The following is a 24,675-nucleotide window of genomic DNA, read 5'->3' on the forward strand; positions in this document are numbered from 1 at the left end:
ATGTTAAAATTTCATAAAAGGTTAAAGCAGAAATTAGAAGGTTCCAGCATTTGTGGCATAAGCCGTAAATAATGCTGGTCTGTAATTATGGTTATAAATGCACTTTGTCAAATAGTATTTCTACATTGTTTCAGTGCCCTTTTCCATCATTTCAGTCAGCAGAAAATTTCTACTAAGGTTTTATTTCAGACTTCTTTTGCATAGTTCTTTCTGCAAACTGGATTTAACAATTTTTCTCACCCATACTACTACTATTCAAGAAATGTTAAAACTTCAGGTAAGCAGAGGCCTTATTAGCACAGACACACCACAGACCAAAATCATAGAATCATGGAATTGTTTATGTTGGAAAATACCTTCAAGACCTTTTTAAGAGCACTGAGTCCAAATTGGTGTGTTAGGAAGCACAGAACCTCATACATGTTTCTTCCTTGAATTACTAAACATCCCTTGAATTCTTCCCAGAGTGCTGTTTGTGCAGATCTGATAAAAATACAGCTTTCCCTGGTTAGACAGATGTGAAAATTATTAAGCATCTCCAAAGCCTCTGTACTATTTTACATCCATTGGCTGACTATCAAAGGTGACTTGAAACTGCAGAAACTATGCTTGAAACTATTTTTGTTTACTTTTGATATCAACCACTGAGTACATCAAGTTTCATATGATTTATGTTGTACTGTACTAAGCTGCAGTAACATTTTGTGCCATGATTCCAAGAGATGTGTCATAAACTAACTGGAGCTAGACAAGACCTATACACTGAATAAAGAAGTTGAACGATCATCTGGCTGACGGCTGATTCAGTACAAGATATTCCTGCACCATTCGCTCCTGCATTATGTTGCATAAAATAATTTTAGAAGCCAGACTGATGGAGCTGACATTTTTAGGAGCTGTATAAAACTGTTTTCCTAGCATCTTCCTTGAAGGAGGTGATCTTGCCCCTCTACTCTGCTCTTGTGAGACCTCACTTGGAGCATTGTGTACAGTTCTGGTGTCCTCAACATAAAAAGGACTTGGAACTGTTGGAACAAGTCCAGAGGAGGGCCATGAGGATGATCAGGGGACTGGAGCACCTCCCATACGAAGACAGGATGAGAAAGTTGGGGCTGTTCAGCCTGGAGAAGAGAAGGCTGCATGGAGACCTCATAGCAGCCTTCCAGTATCTGAAGGGGGCCTACAAGGATGCTGGAGAGGGACTCTTCATTAGGGACTGTAGAGATAGGACAAGGGGTAACAGATTTAAACTTAACCAGGGGAAGTTTAGATTGGATACAAGGAAGAAGTTCTTTACTGTGAGGGTGGTGAGGCACTGGAATGTTGTGAATGCTCCATCCCTGGCAGTATTCAAGTCCAGTTTGGACATAGCCTTGAGTGACATGGTTTAGTGTGAGGTGTCCCTGCCCATGGCAGGGGGGTTGGAACTAGATGGTCTTAAGGTCCTTTCCAACCCAAACTATTCTACAATTAGTACTCAATCATTTTCAGAAAACTTGACTGGTAACTTTTAGGTTTTAAACAAAACTCAGTTTGAGCAGTTATATTTTAACTATAAATAATCCATATGCAAATCCAACAGGAATCAAAGGAAACTGTGAATAGCATTAACCTGACACAATGAGGTTTAACCTCAGTGTAGGGGTCATTTTCAGTTATGATTAATAAAAGAACTATGGGAAGAAAACTATGTTTTGGGGTGACCTTGCCTGACTTTCCCAAAGAGAGTTGGCTACAGTAACTGAAGTTACTGTACCATCAGAGTACTGTATCACCAAGAGCAGTGAAAAATCCAAGCTAGCCCAGGGAGCTCAGTGAAGACAGTACTTCAAATAACAGAGAGGGGTTATCATCTCTCTTAGATCTAGCACTGAGATGAGCTGGGTTCAATGACTGGGGCTTCCATATGCCAATAACAATTTAATGACCCATTCCTGACTGGAAATTCATCTACAGTAACTGTATCAGGAAGATTCTGAGAGTGACTTTTGAAATACAAATTGCAGAACTATAGTATCGCTCTAGATTTATGCAATGTAATAGCTAAGTGGTTTCAGGAGATGAATCTAGTGAATCTACCCCCATATGAGATGATTAGCATTCTAGTAAAGCGCAGACACATATTTTGTACTTAAACTAAAAGCCAAACGAGCTCATCTACCATATTTATAAGGGAGTAATCACATCTACTTTTAAACTAGGATTTATATGGCAATTTTATCCCTTGGAGCTATATCCATTTTCAGTCCGATGTGAAATATTGGTGGGCTGCCTAAACAGTCAGCACTTTATTTCTTCAAAAGAAGACTAAATATAACTTCAATATCTATATGACTTCTACGGGTCTCGGGAAATTTCTTTTTTTCTAATAAAATGCTGAATTCAGGCCAGAAACTAAGATGTAAGACTCTCATCAACGGAATTCGCAAGAAATTAGAAAGTCATATGGTTCATGTTATATTTATTTTTGGCATTTTCTTTCTCCATTTCAAGCAATTTGTTCCAAACAATGTTTTATTGTATGTTTAGTTTTCTGCTAAAACTAAGACAGATGTATGTTCTGTCTTCATTAAACTAGAGATCCCAGTGCTCTTAATTACCAAGTTTGTTTCTTTCCCTTGGATTAAACACATTTTAGTTTTGTTGCTTCCCAATCTTTATCTTTTTTTGCCACAGACAGATTTTTTATCCTCTTATTTTCTGTATGTGTTTCTGTATCATGCTTACCCCAAAGGAGACAAGAAAGACAAAGCCTCTCAATCAGAGAAATAGCAAATGCTATCATGCCAAGTCAAATGAAGTAAATGCAAGTTTTTGGAATAAAAGTACACATGCAGAAGTAAACTGACTAGAGCTACAAAAAGGCAAAAGGCAAAAGTGTTTTTATATGGTCTGATGCTACTTTTTATGTTCCAAAATTTTCTCTGGCACTGAAAGAATGTAAAATACCAAAGACTGCTAGGTACTGAGTTCCTTAAGGACAGAAATACAGAAGTACAAGGTGTGCCTTGCCTCTACCATACCGCTCCGAACATACAATTTATTAACGAAAAAAAAATAATGTAAACATGCTTGTTTTCATGTAGTTAGTTCTAAACCTTTGGCTTGTCAGAATTATGATGGAGAGAAAAACAGTTGTTGAAAAGAAAGATAACTGTACTGAATGATTGCTTTACCTCAGTCTGCTAACAGAGTGCTGTATCTCCTCTGCCACAATTCAATCAATATGTATGAAGAATAATACAATGAAGATAGGCTTTTAAACATCAAATTAAAGAAAATACCCAGAGGAATATGAGTTCCAGATTTACTCTAACAAAGCAGAATTTCTATAACATTTATTCTGAAAGCCAGACAAATAACAAGTCCACTTGGGACCTAAGACAAAAACACTGAGCTAAGTCTCAAGCTTATTTTACCACCTTTACTTTATTAAATAAAAATTACTCTTGAATTTCATGTAAATTAATTACTATTAAACATCATTGGAGCTATATTTTCTTAAAAGATCCTTTAAGAATTAAGCAGTAATGTCAAAAGCAGCTATGTCAAAACTGGAATAAATAAATTATACATCAAAATCCAAAGCTAATGTACCTCTCCTTTCAAGTATAAAAATATTGTTTTGGATAACTTGCAGTTAGAATGCAAGTGTGCAGGTGTGTGTGTACTTAACCCTGAATTCAGGATGAACCACTCAAATGCACAGCCAGATACTCAAAACAAATATTGTGAAATAAAGTTAATAACAGAGAGGTATACCTTACGCATGAGGTGCAGGTATCTGCAGATACGAAAATAACCACTTAATTTGCAAAATAAAGAAGATGACACAAATGAATATTTCACTTTTGTTTTGAAAACTTAAGCTGTGATCTTGATTACATCTTTTGTAATTGCAGTGCTAACCTCCTAGTAATGTATCTTGTTGAACACAGCCACCCACAAGTATCTCCCAGAAAGAGGATGTTTAAGACATTTAAATGAAAGTGACTTAAAATGTAGTCAGTTTTCAGAAAGATAGTGTATAATACTAATTTTAACACCGGCACTATTGTTATCTATTTCCTGAATATTAAGGTGCAAAATGATGATCTTAGGGACAAAGATCATCATATCTACCCTGTTAAAAAGCCTGAAAAATCTCTTACCTTCTGTGCACCAACAGGCTGCTTAGGGTTCCAATTAATTTTCATTAAAATTTGAGAGTATAAGCCTAAAATATGAGAAACTAGGTCTAAAATATGAGACTAAGCCTAAAAGCTTAGCTGAACAGAAGTACATGAATATGAAAAATAAGATGAATTAGACCACAGAGTACACTTTAAAAAATCATTACTGGATGCAAAAAAAACCCCAAACAGTGTAGTTACACTTTTTTGTATTTTTCAGTATCTGAAAAAATGTATTGTAAAATGTTACATTAGAATTAGAAAAAATTAGTTCTAGTTAATCAATATTGCTTTCAAACATAAAGATGTATCTTATACAACATATATTATCCGATGTCCATCCTCACCAAAACTGAGTTAGTCATGATTATTACTATCCAGCACAAGAAATCACACACATCAGCCATTTACTGGTGTTGCCTCTCAACTCTTCTTTCTTTGAAGTGTAAAGAACAGTACTGATGCTTGAAGATCATGCTCTGAGAGATTAATGGAGCCTGAATTTCAAGGAAAGAATAAATCAAGAAAAAGAGTACAAAGAAAAAACAAACAAAAAACCAAAACCCAAACAAACAAAAAACCAAAACTAAAAAAAACCAAACAAAACCACAAAAAAAAAACCAAACAAACAACCCAACCCACAATGCTCCTTTTAGTTCAAGTCCTGTTCATTTCAGGGGAGGAAAAAGAATAAAATAAGTTGAATAAACTCATGAACTCTCCTTACTCAGAAAACACACATGATTTAGTAAGAGAAAGGAAAACTGAAGAAGGCAAGACTACTGGGGTAGAGATTATTACCACTGAAATAAAAGTGGAGGCTGAAGTTACAAGAAGGCAGGGAAAAACACTTTAAAGAGAACAGGGTGAAAGCGCATTTTGCTGGAATATGCATGTTACACATGCAGCAAAGAGGGTTCAACCTCAAGAAAAATATCAGTAAAAAAAATTCAGATATCAGTAAACACAGAGTAAACAGGAAAAGAATGGTATGCAGCAAAAATAAAACAAAACCAACCAAACGTAAAAAATAACCCCCACAACTGAACAAACAACCCCCCAAACAAACAAGCAACCAAAGTGCAAAAGACAACTGAGAAAATTTAAACAATTCTTTTGATGCTGAATTTATTCCAGGTTACACAGATATAAAACTCACTGAAGCAAGTTTAAACTTGCTCCAGAATCTCAGACAAATATATCTGCTTCTCCTCTCTCTATTACCTGTCTAATAATTAGCTGGTATAGTTTAGCTGTAAGACCTTGCTGGAATCTAAGTAAATGGAATTGCCTCATTTCATTCAGAATACGCATATCTTGTCCTTGAAATAGTGCTACTGGTTGCAAATCAGGTTTTCACAGTAGTACTGTACGAGGATAGCTAAGAAATACACATTCAAAGTGAAAGCTTTTCATTACCAGCTGCAATATAAGTAAATCATATGAGGAAGATATAAACTTCTGGAAATGCATAATTTTTATGTTATTTGCTACCATGTAGTTTAAAAGACACCCCCACCCACCCCCCACCAAAAAAAAAAAGTGGGGAAAAAAAAAATCCCAACCACCGAACTGTTTTCACTTTTACTTAGGGCTTCACCTACCCATATTCACGTATTGTACCAAAATAAATTCCAGCAAGATTAACTGAGAGTTAACTCCCTTAGTTTTGGCAATCTGTGTGAAACTGCATCTTCACATTATTTAGAAAGTTTGTCAAGCATGCTTGAAAAGTCTTTATACCCCAGTGGTCCTTTGCTGTCCAGGCATGCTCATATACATAGCTTGTGCTACATGTATCACTGCGTTGTCTTACAAGCGTTAATGTATTAAAAATGCAAGCTTTTGGGAGAAAAGGAATGCACTGCATGTAATCAAGTTAGGACAGGAAAACTTGCATAGTACCAAAAAAGCAGAGCTTTACTTGTTCAACCAAAACTTGCATTTCAAAAGATTTTTAGAAGAGAAGAAACGTGGGAAAAGCAGAGAAATGGGGAAAAAAAAACTTCAACATAAATAACATTCGTTATATCTATATATATGCAAGCACACAGTTCAAGGTATATTACTTTGAGAGACCTGAAGCATAGAAAGAAAATATATGTTAACTTCGAACGTCTAAGAAATATCTTTTAAAATTCTAATGACGACAGAAAATCTTATTTCACAATAATCTAAGCTCTGCATCTAAACCACCAAGCTTCTATATAAAATGTTTACAGGCGGGGAGGGGGGGAAGGAGGGGAATTCAACTGCATTAGATACGCAGATATGAAACTGAATTTAGCTTGGATACCTAAAGACAAATCACTTTATCTCGAAGTGCACCAGAGTTACTTTTGTCAAAGTAATTTTTTTCTCAAATAATTCCAGTATAATAATTTGAAAGTTAACTTTCTACTCAGCATTCATTACAAAAGTACTCTGTTGGAGTAAGATAATATCAAGATGACAAATTTCAGACACAGTCTTTGAGAATCACCCAAATGTAGTCATCCAGTCTTTAACATTCATTATTCTCTGCAAAATATCAAGTGCACTTCTAATTTTTTAAGGTCTTAGTTCATGTCTTAGTAGGGTGGCCAATGCTAAGTTCAGGAAAATGAACATAAAGAAAGCAGAAATGACTGATAATTTATCTGTATGATTCAATGCAAGGTAAAAAAATAGGTTGGGAAAGGAAAAAGAAGTGGGAGACTCATTCAGGTTCTTCGTCTTCTTAACTCACATCTTTACTAAGAACTTAACTTTTTGCTAAAAGATCGGGGGGGGGAGGGGGGGGTGAAGCCAAAAAAGAAAAAAAAAGCCTTAAGGAGTGACAAACTACAAATCGTGAACTTAACAGTTGCCACAAGGTGCTTGTATAAAAGCGTTAATTAAATACAAGTTTACAGGCAATATGCTAAAGAAAATACACATATTTTAGAAAATATACACGTGCAAAAGAGAGCAATTAATAGAGAACTTTGAAGATTTAGCTGATTATTGATAATGAGGGGGGAAATTAGATATTTCTTAACTCTCATTAAAAGTTGATGAATCTTTTATGTTTCTGTAGGTGCCTTGAATGCCTCTTGCTCCTCTCAAGGGTTTAGCTGCCTGGGCTGTGCAAAAAGCCTTGTTGGAAACCCCCTTGGTTCAGGAGCAGCTTTTGAGCTCAGGCATTGGTGCTGGACTGAGCTGTGATCAGCCACAGACACCTCTGACCTTCCTGATGTGGGCCAACATCCCAGCCTGGCCTTGGCCCATTGCAACTGCCATGCCCTTTCCAGCCTTCCAGGGCTGTGTCTGACCACAGTGACCATCCACATACCTGCTGGGTGCTGAAGGGATGTGCCAAGAAGGTGGGGGCCCTACACATCCCTCCACCCAGTCTCCCATGCCCACATGGGGCAGTACATGCTCCAGCTCCTCTCTGGCCATTACACAGAACTGGCTAATTTCTGGAAATCATACTGGGAACTCACAACTCAAAGCAGCCCTAGCAAAAATGTTACTGGTATTTGAGAATGTTTTCAGGGTTCGAAAGTCTTGCCCAGTATGATTTCCCCACCTGCACAGAAGAATTAGGAAGAGGTTTTATCCAAGAAGAATTAGAGGGACTTGACTGTCATGGCCATTCAGCTGTAGGGATGGCAAGCATAACACCTCCTATCACAACTTCTCTCTTCCTGTGTCACTTACTACTAAAACGGAAAAGTGAAACACAGCTGAGGAACTCTGAGTCTGATATTTACCTTCGTCCTAAATTTAAATACAATGAATGCCACTCTCATTGCCTACAGCTTTATTTGTCAGCAGGATTTTAAAACAAAGTTGACCCCCAACAGTGAAATTCATGGAGCCTCAACACTGTATTTTACAGGGGTGAGACTGAGAATTTTGGTAGAACTAATTTATGCTGAGTTTCAGCCCACAAAGTCTAACAGCAATTTGATAAAGTGATGTAACTTGGCATTTCATATAGAGACTATTACTCTAGCAGGACTACCATCTGTGGGAAAATCTGATGCAATCCTTCCAGATCTAGTTATTTCATTCACAGTATTCAGATCCAACTAATTTTGTAAGACGTGTAATAGTTGTTTGGATTTTTCTCTAATCATTAGACACAGATACCAGTAACAGGTAATCTAAGAAGCAAGGGATCAAGACAGTACTGTGTAACCACCTCTGTGAATTTTTGAACACAGCTGGATTTTATGGGGGTACTAAAAGTTTAAATTAAAGTGAATATCTATGAGGAGAAAAGTGACCTACCAGGCTTGTGTACAAGGAAAGAGCACGGTACATCAGAGGACTAGAACATTGCCAAAATGTTTATTTTTCCAATTCTGTGGGACTAATTTAAAACCTCCCAAGTTTTGTCTATGAATTTACCTTGTACCACCATTAAACTTTCTGAACAAATGACACACGTATGATAAACTGCTATTTTCAAGATTGATATTTCTTTCTGTTACATTTTAAATGAGACAATAATCAAAAAATCTGAAAGAAAAAAAAGGCATACAAAGATAAAAGGAAATAAAAGAAACAGAAAGGGCATAGAAAGATAAAATGTCTTCCTGCCTTTTTATATATAGCGGTAAGAAAACAATTAAGCTAATTCCTAAATATGTTAAATTAGGAAAAGCTGTGGTAACTGGCCACTTATGGTCTTGAAAATTCCCATCTTAAGCTCTTGTGTGTGGGGGAAAGTAAGAGTGGGAATCAGTATGGACAACACTAGAATAATCACATTTTTCCACATGTTGTGATTATTAGGAGATGATAATTAGAAACACACAAAAAATCAGATGTAAGGCTTCACACTTCATGCCTATGAAAATTGTCTACTGGGACAGCACTGTGATCTTTAAGCCTTTCTTTGAAGGCCAACCTTATAATTTATAGAGTATGGAACAATTTCCTCGGTGATCAAGCAAAGAGGTTCTGATCAGCTTAGACTTTAATAAGAAATTCAATCAGTCACTCAAATTAGTACTTTATACGTGAAATTAATGGCAAGTTTTCTCACTGACAGTGAAGAGGACACTTGTACTGAAAAACTGTGAAAGAAGACACATCAGTTCCGTGGACTGACCTGTAACTATTGTTGCAGGAGGGTTTTAGGGGGTGGGGGAAATGGCACAGGCAGAGAAAGTATACACTGCAGTGCACTAAATTGTTCTGTGGGAGGAAGGAAAGTTTTACACATTTGGGAACAGCAGTCTGACAATGCAAACACAAAATTCCCTCCCTGACCACATGCCAGCTTCTGCATGAACGTGTATATGAACACTTTCCCCAGCTTGAAGTTATATAATTTTACACATACAGCTTATTTACAAGCAGTATATTTCAACTGATAAACGCCTTGTGAAAGAGATCTAACATTACAAGCAAGGACTAAAAACTCTGTCAGAACCACCTTGCAATATTGAGAGCATTGTATCAGTTTGCCTATGCTACCAAAAGCCATAACAGTACAATCAATTAGGAGAGCTAGCAACCTTGTTTAAACTGAAAATTGTGACATCAAGTTGAACAGCTGCCAAACCCACTGTCATTTCTGAAACCATTATCTATAGTTAAGTAGCCTTAAGCTATATTTCTAATATACATATACAAATCTAATGACATGATTTTGAATGAAAGTATGAGTACCTTGCATATACATATTACACAAAGACATTCTTATATTGTTAGATATATTACAGCTTTGCAATATCAATGCTAATACGAAGCAACTGGCCCAAAGCAATACAAGCAGGTCTTTCCAGTTTTGTTCTGTGAGGTTTTTCCCTTATTTTTCCTTTCTTGTCTTTCTGAACCTGGTCTGTCACCACTGTTACCTCTCTGCTCTCTGCTTCACTTTGGTTGCAAATACATTGCTATGTTAGTACCTACTGTAACTATGAAGCTAAACTTCATGTGCTGGAAAAGGTAGTATATATTTCTTACTATAAGACTAAACTTCGCATGCTAGAAAAGCAATGCTTCCAATAATGGACTGTACCTGTACCCAGACAGATAGAAAATGAAATAAAAAAAAAAAAAATCAAGAACAAATTGAGAATATAACTTCAAATCTTTAATCTCTCTGTATTACACATTGTTATCAAGATAAACAAAATTCTGCAGGCTTTTTTGAAACACACCAAAGTCGTAGAAATTTCTGAAATTTCAATCAAGGATGTGCTGATAAAAAATCAGCTTCTGAACGTAGTGAACACATGGGAGTAGTTGTTGTCAATCAAAAAGCCTGGACTTGCCCTTTCGAGACTTTCTATTTCTGACATGCTTCCCCTGCTCAATCTTGAAAAATGATCTTACCTTTCAGGAACTGTTTCTGTCTTTATCCATCATGATCCACATGCAGATACAGTAGCAGATGTAGTAATTCAGATCCCTTCCTTCCTAGATTTAGGTGGCTTGCTACTTCAAGATCCTAGTTGTATATAAGTTCAATGTAAAGTAGCTCGCTATTTGTCTGCACACAATGCCTCCACAGTCACAACGCTTGCAAGAACATACATTTACGTTTCTGAGCAAAAGCTCCCTATCAGGATGGCACCAAACACCACAGAATTACAACTTTAACAACTCCCCCTATACATTAGGGTGAAACCCCAGCCTTAACTGAAACTCTCAGTGATTCCAAAGGGGAGGGATTTCCCTTTTTAGTTATTTACATTCATTCTTAACCCAGGATTATATGCTACTTAATACATAAACAATCTCTCACCCTTTACAGCAAAAAGTCTAACAATAACCACTATTGACAATACTACTTTGACTTTGCAAGGTACTTTTATCTAAAATGAGAATAAAACCCAGAATGATATGTCTTATTTTCCATACTGCAATAGCTTAAGTAAACAGTGAAAAAATAGGGGTATGTTGGGATCTTAAGAGCCATTATCTTTTAAGATTGTTCAATCTTCTATATAAAAGTGCAATATTAAACAGCGCAAAGAGGAACAGAATAATTATTCAAAAAGCAGTTGGGCTTGAGCCACCTATCATTTCAACCAGGCTGTTATCTGATTGATTTTATTATTGGAGTCAAGATTACACTTGCTTAAAGAAAACATGACAAATTCACTTACCGATATTACCAGGATGATATGATCTCTTCAAAATTTGACTAGCCCAGAAATTATGAATTTGTAAGAGGCCAAATCCTGCCTTCCTTCCTGATTCATGTATGAATTTGGTGCAGTAGAAATTCACCCCTAGTTTATCCACCAAGAAAGATCTAGTCAAGTGAACCACTACATTTAGGAGTTTCAGGTAAGAAATACTTGGCTCAAACTCTCTCTCAGTAATGCAAGATACAATCTAAACTACGTAGCCATAACAAAGCTTTATTGATAAAAGCAGCTTTATGCAAATATTCAGCTGTAAATTACTTCTAAAGCTTTGGCACTGCAGTATTCAGACATCTATTCAGAAATACAATTTTGTTCATTTTGGGTGCTTATCAGGTATCTTATCAGATAAAGCTTTGTTCATGTTCTAATTATTCAGGCTTCTTCTAAGTTCCTTCCTGATGGAGCTTCTTGCAAAGTAACTTCAAACTGTTTCATTTTCTGAATAAACTGAGTGATTCCAAACAACTTTCACTAGAAGAAGAGGAATAAATTAATAATTGGGAGCTCAGAATTCTTTTGGTCTCAAATCCTTCAAAAGATTTAAAATACAGAATTTAACTCTTCCCTTCCTCTTCCCCCCTCCCCCCCCCCTTGAAGTGGATCATTTTTAATAAAGCAATTTAGCCTCAGGTTTCTTCAGAGCTAGTGCATCACACTATTCTGTATAATACCAGACTGTTAACATTAGTAAAGAATGGGAAATATGGAACTACTACTTTATTCAAGTACTACCCAGACTGGAAGACAGAAAAGATGGGAAAAATTCCATGGGAAAAAGGCTTAGATACAAAAAACACTCATTTTATCTAACTTTAATTACTATCAGTGTTTTTAAAGTTACCTCCTATACTCATTATAATCTTGGCCAATTTAAGAGAAAATTATTAATGCCAAATAGGCTTCTCTTATTTCAGTGATTCTTCTTAGGAAAGACTAAAGAAAAGAAGCAAATTATCTAAATCAGAAATATGTTTTCTTTTCAAAAGAATCCGAATTAGATTTTGAGATACTTCCAAAGTTTCCTGATAAACCAAAACCTTCCACTTACATTAAACATTTGGAGTGTATTCAGCCTAAACCACACTAGATTTAGGTGTCCGTATACAGTTCTTTATATTTAAGCTATTAAAGGAGATTTAGTCAGAAGAGTTTATGAAGCCAAAAATGTGGTTCAGTTGGGTGTTAAATCCTATCCTTAGTTTCAATGTAGTCAAAACTTTGTTTCTGTTTTCCGTAATAATACGAAGTAAATATCAAAATCAAAATGGAAATACCATCAGTTACATATAGTGACATTTCATCAAAATCAACATATTCCACGTTAAAAACACTAATTTTAATAAAAGTTTTTCCTAAAGACAGAATGTTCCATCAGGGGAAAAAATAAATAAGAACAGACCTACTCTAGAGTCCACAGAAGACGGAAAAATAAGTGAGATTTTTTTTTTTTTCCTTTTTCTCCTTTAAGGCAGTAATCCTGATGAATATAATACTCCAGTGTTGTTAAGATAGTGTACATGTGCTGCAGAATTAAATCTTTATGAACAAGTACTCAGTAATAATTTCAGAGCTCATTGAAAAGTTAGGACACAAACGTTAACTATTGGAGGAAGGATCTCAACAGCAAAGAGGCACTAAATTAAGGAAAATATTAAATACTAGATATAAAGTTGCTTTCCTACCTGTGTGCAGACAAATTACTGAGGTACAGGGTGTACTTTTCTTCAGCAGACAGCCCATCCATCATCCAGTAAAAAACATGAAAATTACTCTGGTTGAGAGGCTGCATAATGACACGTGACTTCTCCAACATGTATGTATAAACCCTAGCTGATTGAGAAACAAACAAATAAATACATCGTTATAATGATTGTTCTAAACTTAAATATTTTAAGCCATTCACCATTGCAACAATGAAGAATAAACAATCTTTCCTATAAAACAGTCTAAGCATATAAAAAAATATTACCATTAATTCTACCATGGTTTTCTGTATAAATCACATATAAAGCCATAATTCCATTAAAATTAGTGAAACAAATGTCTTACCTTACTTACTGTCTTACATTACCTTTAAAATTACTCACTTAATTTTAAAGGTAATTATATTTTTGCACAGGTTTGTACTCTATTTTACTTATTCGAGCAACTAGTTGTCATATTTGGCAAGATTTTCTAAGAGACAAGCTATTAGTCATCTCACTGAAGTGTAGCCATCTGAGCATTGGCATCTATTCTAAGCTTCTTCTTAATGGAAAGATGTAAGAGAGATTCAAGACATCTTGGGAAAACCACCCTTGGTACCACTTCCTCCTTCTCTGTTGGCAATCAAGGACACTCAGATTAATATTTTAGATTAACCACCTAACATATACATGGCTACTTCTAGATGGCTACAAAGAGACAAATCCTCTGCAGAACTGGTCATCAACAAGCTCACTAACCTGTGCCTGGGAAACACGGGCATCTCAGAAGGGCTGTGATGAGCTGGCCAAATGAGAAGCCATGTGAATCAGCACATCTGGGAAGAAGGCCAAGGAGGATGAACCTGACCACGATTTGCCTACAGAAATGCTGATTACAGGATCATACATAACCTCAGGCCCACTAAGGTTCTGAAAAAGGCAAAGCACAGAAGCAAAGGAAATATTGGACCTTCAGAACCATACACCTGCTTCACCAAATTACAGGCATTTCAGAGGTATATGTGAAGAGACAGAGGAAGATACACTGTTTTGGGAAGTTTACTCTTCAGCCCTCCATTGAGCGTACACCACCATGCAGTTCCAGATGCAGCAGGCTGAAGAGAACAAGGGAACATCTAACTGCAGCTAGGGGTCAGAGCCTTCCTTGTGAGCAGGGTCTTGATTCCAGTTCCCACTTACCCCACTGTTTGTATACTTTATCTCACCATTGCTTAAATACTAGCTGCAGTGCAAAGATCAGAAGCGTGTCCCTTCACATACAACTCAGCACTCCTACCACTGGGATGCAGGACATTCTGCTGCAGCTTTTTGCTCTTCACTCTCCAGAATATGGCAGAGCTTTCATAGGATCTTATCCTTAACCTGACCTTGACCTGGAAAAAACTGTTAAGTTCAGAGGATAAAATGCACTTCTTAGCAATGTAGGAGCTGTATTTTTGAAACCCTGCAAGCAGAGGAGGATATTAAACCAGAGCTTCCCACAGACTGGATGACAACCAACTCATCTAAGACTCCTTCCTTTATGAACTGGAAGTAGTTCTTGAACATACAGTGATAGAACAGAAAATACTGGTACGTGCATTCTGTAGCACAGTTAAGTATGTTCTCTAAACACACAATTTTTCAGCTGCTCATGGTTTTTAGATTATTTTTTTTTTTTTTACTTTTTTGAAGCAGGCTGGGATTAAGCATAAAAAAGTACTGAGTTATCTGCTGCATTCAAAACTGTTGCATTTACAGGCGTATGCAGATGCACAGCTTCAGGTGCCTCACAGACCTGAAGTCTGAAGACAGAATGGTAAAGACTTCTAAAGATGAGGATAATTGAAATGGTTATTTTCAGAATCAGTTTTAGACTCAAAGGTATTGCCCAATGCAATGCTCAGCAAATTTATGCAAGTTAGATCTCAGCATGTGAGAGTGTGTACCAGAAGCACAGTAGTTGCATAAACATAATGGCTAGGCTAGAAGCCTGAATGTCACGGGCAGGGACACCTCGCACTAAACCATGTCACCCAAGGCTCTGTCTAACCTGGCCTTGAACACAGCCAGGGATGGAGCAGTCACAACTTCCTTGGGCAACCCATTCAGAACTAGCTTGGTTACTGCTTTACCATCTGTATTTGTCTGGTAATTATATTTTAAATTTCATTTCAGTATCTTCCTATCTTTTGCAGAGCTCCAAGTTTCAGTCCACACTGTTAAGTACAGCAAAGTTACTTGAAGTTGTGTGTATGAGGGAATGCAGCCTGTGAGAATATTGTTGAAAGACAGCATAGAGTGGAGGGAAACAAAATCTGTGAATACTGAATGTATCATTTTGAGAGAGGTCTCATCAGTTATACTGAACTAAGTATAACTATGCACAGTCTCCCAAAGTGCTGCTTTGCATAGGCCAGTCCATGCCAGACACATCCCACTTAAGCAGGGCATAAGGACAGTGGTACACTACCCAGAGGCATCTTCTACCCTTTATTTTATTTAATAGCACAGGCATGGCCTGACACATCTGCTGGCAACCAAAACCATGCCTGGACTCTAGCTACAGAAGAGACTGAGAAAAGGAAGAGCGGCACAGCTGACTTGCTGAACCAAGGAGACATGATCTGGCCCACTTAATTATCCTACAAGTGAGCTCCTGCTGTTATGGAACCTGTATAATGAGAAACTGTGTATCAGCCATCTAGCTTCCTGTTGCTACAGTACAGAAAAAAGAACTGTGCTGGAAGTAAAAGGGCACACTTGGGAAATCATTAAGCTGGTACCAGGATATGTTTCTGGCTCCAGTAACTTTGAAGCACACTACAAATTGAAGCAATGCAATCTTAACCTATCATGGCAGGACTGGCCCAGATTCACACTTTCATGAGAATCAATCCTTACTTGGCTGCCATTCCTACAGGGTAAAACATAACAGATGAACCTGAAGGATGATTTCCATCTTTTATTGTGCTTATAACTTACTTCTCAGTAAAACTAACCTTACCATCAATTAATTTAGAAAGAAGCCATTACTAAATTTTAATCACTTTTTTGTGTGCAATGATCTTCACTAAGGCTTTCATTACTATCATGCAGGTATTTTTAAAATTTATTGATTAATAAACACAAGAAAAATGTTACTGGTGGTCATCTATCTGATTGATTAATACATTTAACTTTAATGATGGGCAACACCACTTATTTAGATGATATAAATTGATTCAGCCTTTTTCAAGTACTTCGAGTCACCCACTTTAATAAAGCTAAATATAGTTCATCTCAGTTAGCATCTCTGGCAATGGTAAGAGCTGTTAAGAAAAGTTGAGCTTCTAATCAGCAAGAATCAAACCCAGCACACTCTTAATGGAGCTAAAGTAACTCATAAAGAAAACTATCACTGTAATAAAATTTTCTACAAAGTGAAATTATATGTTCATTAATCTATGTGTCAAATAAAAGCAAAAAATAATGGAGTTCCAGAGCAAAGTCTGCCATTTTTGTGCAATGTTAACTGTGCACAAGGCACAAGGTCATTTCTACTTCCTTTTACAGATCACTTGATCTCCTGAGCAGCTACAAAGTCAGCAAGTGGACTCTATTGAAAGTGTGGCCAGTGAAATCTTTATTCCAGCTATGCACCTTTGAAGCTACATTGCTCTTTCTCAAAAACCATGCTGTCCTAAACACAGCTTTTGCTAAAGATTTGAAAGTTCAGTGCTGAAACACAGTACAAAAACACATCAGAGAGTTTAGCTAGCTGCAGTCTTTCTTATACAAAAAGGGAAATTAATATCTGAAACTTTAATTGATAAAAAATGTTTGGAACACACACAGAATTATAGAATAGTTTGGGTTGGAAGAGACCTTCAAAGCTCATTTAGTCTAATCCCACCTGCAACAAACAGGGACATCTTCAATTACATCAGGTCACTAAGAATCACATCCAGCCTGGCTTTGAATGTCTTCAGGGATGTCTTCAGGAATGTCTTCAAGCATGTCTACCAACTACACACAGGCTAATATGCAATCTGCTTCTTTTCACAATTCAAATTAGATCCTTCACTTTGAATGCGAAAGAAAAGTCAAGCCTTGCTTTTTTAAAAGTGAAGACTTAGAAAAGCAAGACCTGAAAAGCAAGGCAGAAATCTTTAGAGTAAGTTTGGCAGGACTGATTTTCTCTTCCTAAGCTTCTTTTTTAGTAACTTGAGGAAACTGACAGAAGCCATGCCTTTACTCTATGGAATTTTGTCAACTTACCTGAAAAACCATTTACTGTCTACTTTTCCAAAGGAAAAACCCAAACAAACAAATAAACAAATAACTAAATAAATAAGCAAACAAATGCAGTAATTTTACTTCCACAAATAAATAAATAATCAGTCTTTTATTACTATGCAGTGGGTGTGAATCATCATCTATCAATAATTATGATTTTTTTTATAGAAGAACAGTCTTTGAGTTTATTTTTCAAACTTCATGAAATCACTGTCCTGTAGTTTATTCTGTATTTGTTCTGTTGTAAGACTTTTTACTAGTTCCCACTGCTTTATTATATCCAGTTACAAAGAAAAATTATTTAACCTGGCTTATACCTTCTCTACTTGTTGGATTCAAATAAAGCAATGAAAGGTACCTGACCACAAAGCCGCTTGTCACAGAAAAACTCCCATTTAAACCCAAAATCGCAGCATGCCTCATCAGAAACAAGAGTCAGAGAACACACAGAAAGCCTCTACAGATATCTATACTGGCTTTCAGTAGAATGACACTCTAGACCCTCATCCTTGTTTATAAAACTTCATGGTAAAGATCCAGTTTATGAGAAAGTCCGCAAAGCGCCTGTAGATGAGAATTACGGCACACATTTCTGTTGTTTAGGTAGATTGGACTTTCTGTAGGAGAATAAACCACATGTGACAGAAGTCAGAGCATTTCCAGGGTCTAGGCATAAAAGAACTTTAGCGTGAGCAAAAAACTGACCCAGATTTCACAGACGTCCATTGTCAAAATGCAAGGAATGCTACCTTGATCTTGTCCTCTATAATAAAAATGTATGTATCTACTTTGCATGCCCCTTTCTTAGAAAATTATTCTGGATCTCCACCCTTAAGATCTTTCTGTTAAGGAGTTAAAACAACCTAAACCTTTTGATGCATGCAGTCTAGTGTCATTTCGATTTTTGTTTATAAGCCAGACATATTTAGCGCAGTTTACCTCAATGAGTTATAAATTCTCATCTGCGCAGAATCTGAGGTGTTTTGCATATTTACACTTTTCATTCATGCTTAAACAGTGCAAGACAGTAAATACTGCTGCAAATGATCTTGCAAATAAATACAATCACTGGGTGAGATTTAAACCACCCAAAGACAACAGCCCTGATTCTCATTTATGGTGGTATAAATCTGGGACCATTTTACTCAGAAGTGATGATTAGCAATGGCATAGAAAAGGTAACATCTACAATACGAATCAAACAGCATGAACAAGTGCAACTTTCAAAAATATAAACCCCACTTTTCTGCTGTACTGGGGCTTCTCACTCTTGACTACAAATTATAGAACTTTTGGCTACCTTAGATTTGGTCTGAGTAATTGATTCAAACACTGATCCTAAATATTTGGGGAATAGGAGGGCAGATATTTGTTAATGGACTTGACTACCTCCAGATTTTCATATTTAATGCCTGTAGTTTGAAAGTTATAAAAACACAGCATTAGTGTACCAGAAAACTGACATGAAAGCCTGGTTAACTGGTTCCACATTTATATGATTCACAGAAAAGGGCTGTGAATTAAACTGGCAAGATTCAGTAAAGCTGCTTGAAAATTCAATCCCTTCAATATCAAGCAAGGCACCCAAAACCAGGGAGAAACACATGGCCTTGAGGCTTCCATTCCTCATCTGAGAAACTGAATGAAATAACCTTAGTTCAGAAGTACTATGAAAATTAAACCATTTATGTATCTGAATTGCCCATACAATGAAAAAATGCTGATGTACAACATAGAAAACCTACAGAAAAACCAGAATTCTGCCTTTAGAACAGAATACAATGGCATAACCCACACATGGATCAATGAAGGAAATCCAAACTATTTCGTAGCTGATCACCGAAGAAATATAGTCCATTATCTGCACTGAATGACACTGAGGAGGGGTGGAAAAATGGCAACATTATATTTGCATGCACAAGGAAACCCAAAAATATTTCAAACAACTTCAGTTCTGGCATTTCCTAATGTTCATATGCTTGACTTTTCAAAATTAGTATAATTTTCATCTGTTTGCGTTTGTGCTCTGTGTGTGTAACAAAAAGAAATAAAGTGTGCACACAGTGTAATTGCGTTTAACTAAGTATACTGAAATTAAGTTTATACAATACAAAGGATTTATAAAATGACAATTTTAGGGATTGAACTTTATTTTTACAAGTCCAATTCAGAAGCTATTTGGTCCATCCTTATGTTAACAACACTATCTTTATATTCCTTCCAAAACAGCTTACAGATGAATTGAAACCAAAGAATTGCACTTTATAGTTTAACTTTTTTTTTTTTTTAATATCCTATCTTTATGGCAAAACAAACTAGGAGAAAAATGATAGTAATTTCCCACGCAGTGACATTTTCACTGAAGAAACTATCATATTTGCTAGGGTGCAGTGAACCCTCTCAAGAAAATGAACTGTGATTCCTACTATGAAATACTTCCAACGAACGTTTTTAGGAAACTCTTCAGAAAGCCTAAACACATTTAAAATTATAAAAAAAACTAGCAGCTTAGGAAATACTTATTCAATGGAATTTAATTATTTGGATCAAAAATGTGTATCATCACAGATTTTTTCCACCCAGTAAGATCAGTGCAAGTAGTAAACTGTCTGTACAGTTATTTCTGTACACACCTCTCACTTCAGCACAGAGTAACTTTAAGATGACCTATTCAGACCAGAAATGAAACTTCTTCCTGACTGCCTGTGAAGATCAGAGTTTTCAGAATCAAACTGAAGTTTTGCCCAATATTTATTTATTTATTTTTCACTAATTAACTCTTACTAGAGACTAACAAACGCCATCGTACTGTAAAATCAGGCACAAATAGCGCACTATCTTACCTCTGAGACAAATAAACATCAGTATGATTCCTAGTTTCTTTAGAAGAAGCTCAAAGCTGTAATAAATTACTTCTAATTTAAGTATTACGGAGTATGTTTGTATTTTATTTGCCCTAAACAGATACGTTTATTACTTAAGGGATACTTCAAATACCGAATACAGTATTAGATAAAAGTGCACAAAATTAATCTCTTTGTTACTTTTATTTCACAGTAAAGTGATAGACAGCTGTCACAGTTCATTGATCACGGACATAAAGGAAAATAAGATTTCCTGGCCAATGACAGGAACCAGTGGTGTTAATCTGTTTTCTTGTCTTTCTCTGCCATCTAGTGGTTGCACAGAACTGCGCTCTCCCTCTTAATACTGCACTGCCCTTGCCTAACTGAACTCACATGCTATTTATTAAACATGTTCCTCTGAGACTCCTTAAAACACCCTTGCCTCTGTCATATATTCTGAAGCCTAACTCATTGTATGGCACACTGGGATCCCTGATCTCTGGGTGATATCAAAATAAACAGATTAAATGATTCTTACCTCCAATTAATGTTTTTTGCTTCTCACAAAACTGTAGCTCAAAATATTTTATAAAACAGCTGGAAAAATCATTCAAGGGTGTCTTAGCATGTCCAAAGGCCTCCAAGATACAGTTTACCTGCAAGACAACAGCAAAGAAGCAATAAGAGAGGAAATAAACAGGAGGATATTTCAAAAAACATGAGCGAGGTTGGCTTGTTATCAAAAACTGGGTGAAAATAACAAGAAGAAAAAAAAAACCCAAGCAAACAACATTTTTTAGTTGGAGTTTAACTAATTCCTTGAATTATTCTTCTAAATAGAAATTAAAATAAGACAGTTCAAAAGAAAAAAGGGAAAAGTGCTGTCAGAATAGCGGAAGTTCTAAAAGCAAGAGGAAGATAATCGCTCACAGGTGAGTTGTGTCCTTACCAGTAGTCTGGATACAAGTGACGGGAGTCATATGCCCAGACGTGACATGCTTAGAAAAAGATCAGAATCTCGGAAGGCAGCTATGCTTGTGAAGTTACAGTCAGTCGATACTAATAACCAACTAAAGGAATTTACAAGCTTTATGTGCTGCCAGAAATGTCATATATTACTGATTTCAAATAGAACTACTTCAGTGAAAAACTGATGAAAAAAATAGATTCAGACTTTTTTTCATGGCATCTCTCACTAATGCATTTCCATGTTACATCTTCATGGTCACAGCAACTATTTTTAAAAGATAATTAAAAAAAAAAAGAATTACATATGCCATCTTTATTCCATCTGTTCTCTGTATTTAGCTTTTTTGTGTATAATTGGTTTCTTAAACCTCTTACATCCTGAAGAATTTATTTCAGCACTGTCCTCTTTTGCATCCTAAGATACTGATTTCAGTATGGCCCAAATACACGACTGTTCTCATGTAACAGTGTTTTGCTGAAGCTTGATGACCTAGCTGAGAGGGGGAGGGGACTGTGAGGAGACACAGATAATATGTAGTTCCAGTCACAAAGACAGAAGTTCTAAAAATCAGACCTTTCAGAGATCTTTGTTGCACCAGCTATTTGTGCAGTAGGTGGCAGCAGAAAACTAGCCAGCCAAGTTTGGTTCCACTCCAGTAGTTTTGCTTGGGATGTATTTGATCATTCGAATAATTCAGCACTTAGTATCCAAAGCACACAGTTTCCAGTTGCTTATTCACAAAGTTACTTATTTCGTTAGTTTTACTCATTACTTAATCTGAACTTCAGGAAGGAAAAGGACATGGAGGATCTGACCTGAATTTTGCAGTTCTACTTTGAATAACATCTATGGCCTGATCAGTTCAAAACTCTGTAGGTGTTAAAAAAAAAACCACACCATATAGCAGAAATAGGTATCTCTTGTAGATCCGTCTTCTGGGTTTAAAATGAAGTGTACTGTCCCTATGGAATGGTATTATTGCGACACTAGGCTTTAAAATTTAAATCAAAAAAAGTGAAAAAATAACAAGGGTTTTCTTAATATCGTCACGTGAAACCTAGATTAAATGTGTCAGTTTAGTTCATCAATGAATCAGATAACACTGTGCAAAACACTTTAACATAGCAATTGTATGACTACATGAAGTAAAATAAAGCTGCAGCTTATTCAGTCACCTTTTTTTTTCAGGCTTTTTCCACGTATTCAAAAACCAGAAATGCAACACTGTTTTCTAAAAGCCACCCAAAATCCATCAGACTTTTATTATCTTATCACCTGGAATGTATAAAATATGAACCAGTGTGTCTTTCCCACATCCCAATAATCCTGATTTGTAGGTTGCCTGTTAGTGTCAGCTGTACTTCCGACACACTTCTATCATCCTTATGGACTGAACACATAATTCAGTAAGAAGGCAGTGTGTTTTGAATGATGCATGTGATGCTATTAAAAAAACCCAAAACACCCTCAATGATTTCTAGAGTTCTGTTGAATACCACACATGTGGCTGATGAAAGCTAAAATGAAAGTATCTTGGGTTGACTGTAAGTGCTTTTGTAGAGGAAAGTCACCAGAGTAGGTGAGTCTAAACATTTTTCTTTTTAAACATGAAACCCAGAACTGAGCTATGGCAATGCAGACTGCTAAAACTGCCTCTGAGCTGGGATCTCAGATGAGAAGTTTCAGCAGGAAAGGCAACTTTTTAAAAGACCTTGAATCAGCAATTGAGGGTTCAGTATAATTTAAAATGCCAGTATGAACCTTTACAGCTATAACAATGAAACACAAGTTGCAGTGTTTAGTCAAAAGAAACTTTACAATGTACTAGCAAGGAGACACATATATATCTGATACGTGAAACAGGTTGTCAGGATTTCATGATATACACATGGGGCAGAATTTGGTTCTGCTGCTAGAGTCAAATATGGCTGAGCAAATATTCAGAACTCTCGTCTATTTCATAAATATATTCAGTATGCAAACACTGGGCTATATAACTGTTCAGACCTTGCAGTTTTCCTGAAACTGTCTATTTTCTGGCTTACATACTATTACTTCAGATGCCTCCACAGTTCTTAACACTGTCCAGAGAAGCATCACCACAGCCATACAGATAAGTTTATTTACTTACTGAAGGCAATTAGTACACATTTAGGAGACAGTACTTTACCATACAAATGTTTCTTATTCACTGAAACATTGCTGTCCAAAGTCACCAAAACATTTAGAAAGAAAACTGGCCTCCAATTTTCAGACTCCTCCCATCACATCAATGTGAGCTTGATTCTGTTCCCATTCAGGTCAATTCAAGAAAGAAACTTCATTTGACTTCAGTGGTGAAAGTAAACCCAGAAGTCTTTTCCTTACAGTTTAAGTATCTTTGACTATGGAACAGGCCACATTTTTTCCTTGTTCTACTCAGTGATCAGAATGCTACTTACATGTTTAATCTTTGTATCAAAGGTATTTCTGCTGGAGCTGGCTCTGCAAGTGAGGTGCTTTACTATCTGTTTGCAGGCTTCAGTCTTCCCAGAACCACTTTCTCCACTAAAAAATGACAAGGCAAGAAAGAGGGGGGGAATCATTGTTAGTTTCACATTTGATATGTTACTTATATTCTCTGCTAGCTGTTTTAATGGGTTTAAGATACCACAGTCAAACTTTCATTTCAAATAACAGAAGGTTTATGGATGGCAAATAATAAAGAACAGAATATAGGAGACAGGCTGGCTGACTTTCTATGTTCATGAGAACTGTCAGAACTGTCAAGGTATATTGTCTTGTACCAAAAGCCATGCCATTCAGATCTAAAGTTTTCAAGCCACTTGGAAGGTATTTATAGCAAAGATTTTATCTCCTCCTTTACCTTCTGTCCAGCAAAGTAGCCTGCTTATGCTGCCTAGCTGTCCTTGTAAATGGGAAGATACTACTGTGATAATGATGGGGTACAGAAGGAAACAAAAGCATAGAATGCAACAGGAAGAAGGGAAAGGAAATAGGAAAGGAACCAGAAGGAAAGAAAAGATGATTGATTTTACAACCTGCCCAGTTTCTGCAGTGCAATACACTCTGACTTCAGTGATCCTGTTTCACTTAATTTCTTGTTCATGACGTGGAATAAACATTCCAAAGAATGAGAATCTCTGAGGGGGGAAATGAGCAAAGAAAACATGGTAAAAGGCAATATGACCAATGGAGATTGTAGAAACGAGAGAAGGGGAATGGAGGAAAGAAGCAAACTTAGTGGTGCACTTTAAGCATGGAGAAGGAATGAAAAGAAACAAAAGAAATGGAAAGGATGAAGCTAGTGAAGCCTCATCAAGAAATTCATGCAAGAATTTCTTACTTGAATTGTAACAAGTTGTTTTCTTTATAGACAACTGAAACAAGCAACATGTAATTTAATGCTCCTTCATTTATCTGCTTGATCAAATTTAAGTGGCTGTTTTGACAACAGCCAGCTAGATTTTTCACAAGTACAATTGCCTTGGGCTTGTCAGTTTTATTATCTGTATAGTTTAGTTTCTGAATATGAGAGGGCAGCAAAATATAGTATCTTCTGGCCATTGTTTTAGATATGCAGAT

The 24,675-nt window shown here is 36.4% G+C and overlaps 1 protein-coding gene across 8 annotated transcripts in view; it reads right to left on the minus strand.

The window, feature by feature from the left end:
• The window catches only part of MYO16 (myosin XVI), a 377,031-nt gene that overhangs the window by 139,231 nt on the left and 213,125 nt on the right, over positions 1 to 24,675 (minus strand). For all 8 annotated transcript variants that reach the window (XM_061377886.1, XM_061377881.1, XM_061377882.1 and 5 more), the window contains 3 exons: positions 23,532 to 23,637; positions 20,659 to 20,776; positions 12,994 to 13,141 (listed from right to left, as the gene is read on the minus strand). In XM_061377886.1, the coding sequence (XP_061233870.1) occupies positions 12,994 to 13,141; positions 20,659 to 20,776; positions 23,532 to 23,637 (372 nt within the window). The remainder of the gene's footprint in view (positions 1 to 12,993; positions 13,142 to 20,658; positions 20,777 to 23,531; positions 23,638 to 24,675) is intronic.

This window comes from Neopsephotus bourkii, unplaced genomic scaffold (assembly GCF_033783945.1).
Source record: "Neopsephotus bourkii isolate Nb327-2 ecotype Australia unplaced genomic scaffold, CSIRO-AGI_Nbou_v1 NB_1760, whole genome shotgun sequence".
Classification (NCBI taxonomy): Eukaryota; Metazoa; Chordata; class Aves; order Psittaciformes; family Psittacidae; genus Neopsephotus; species Neopsephotus bourkii.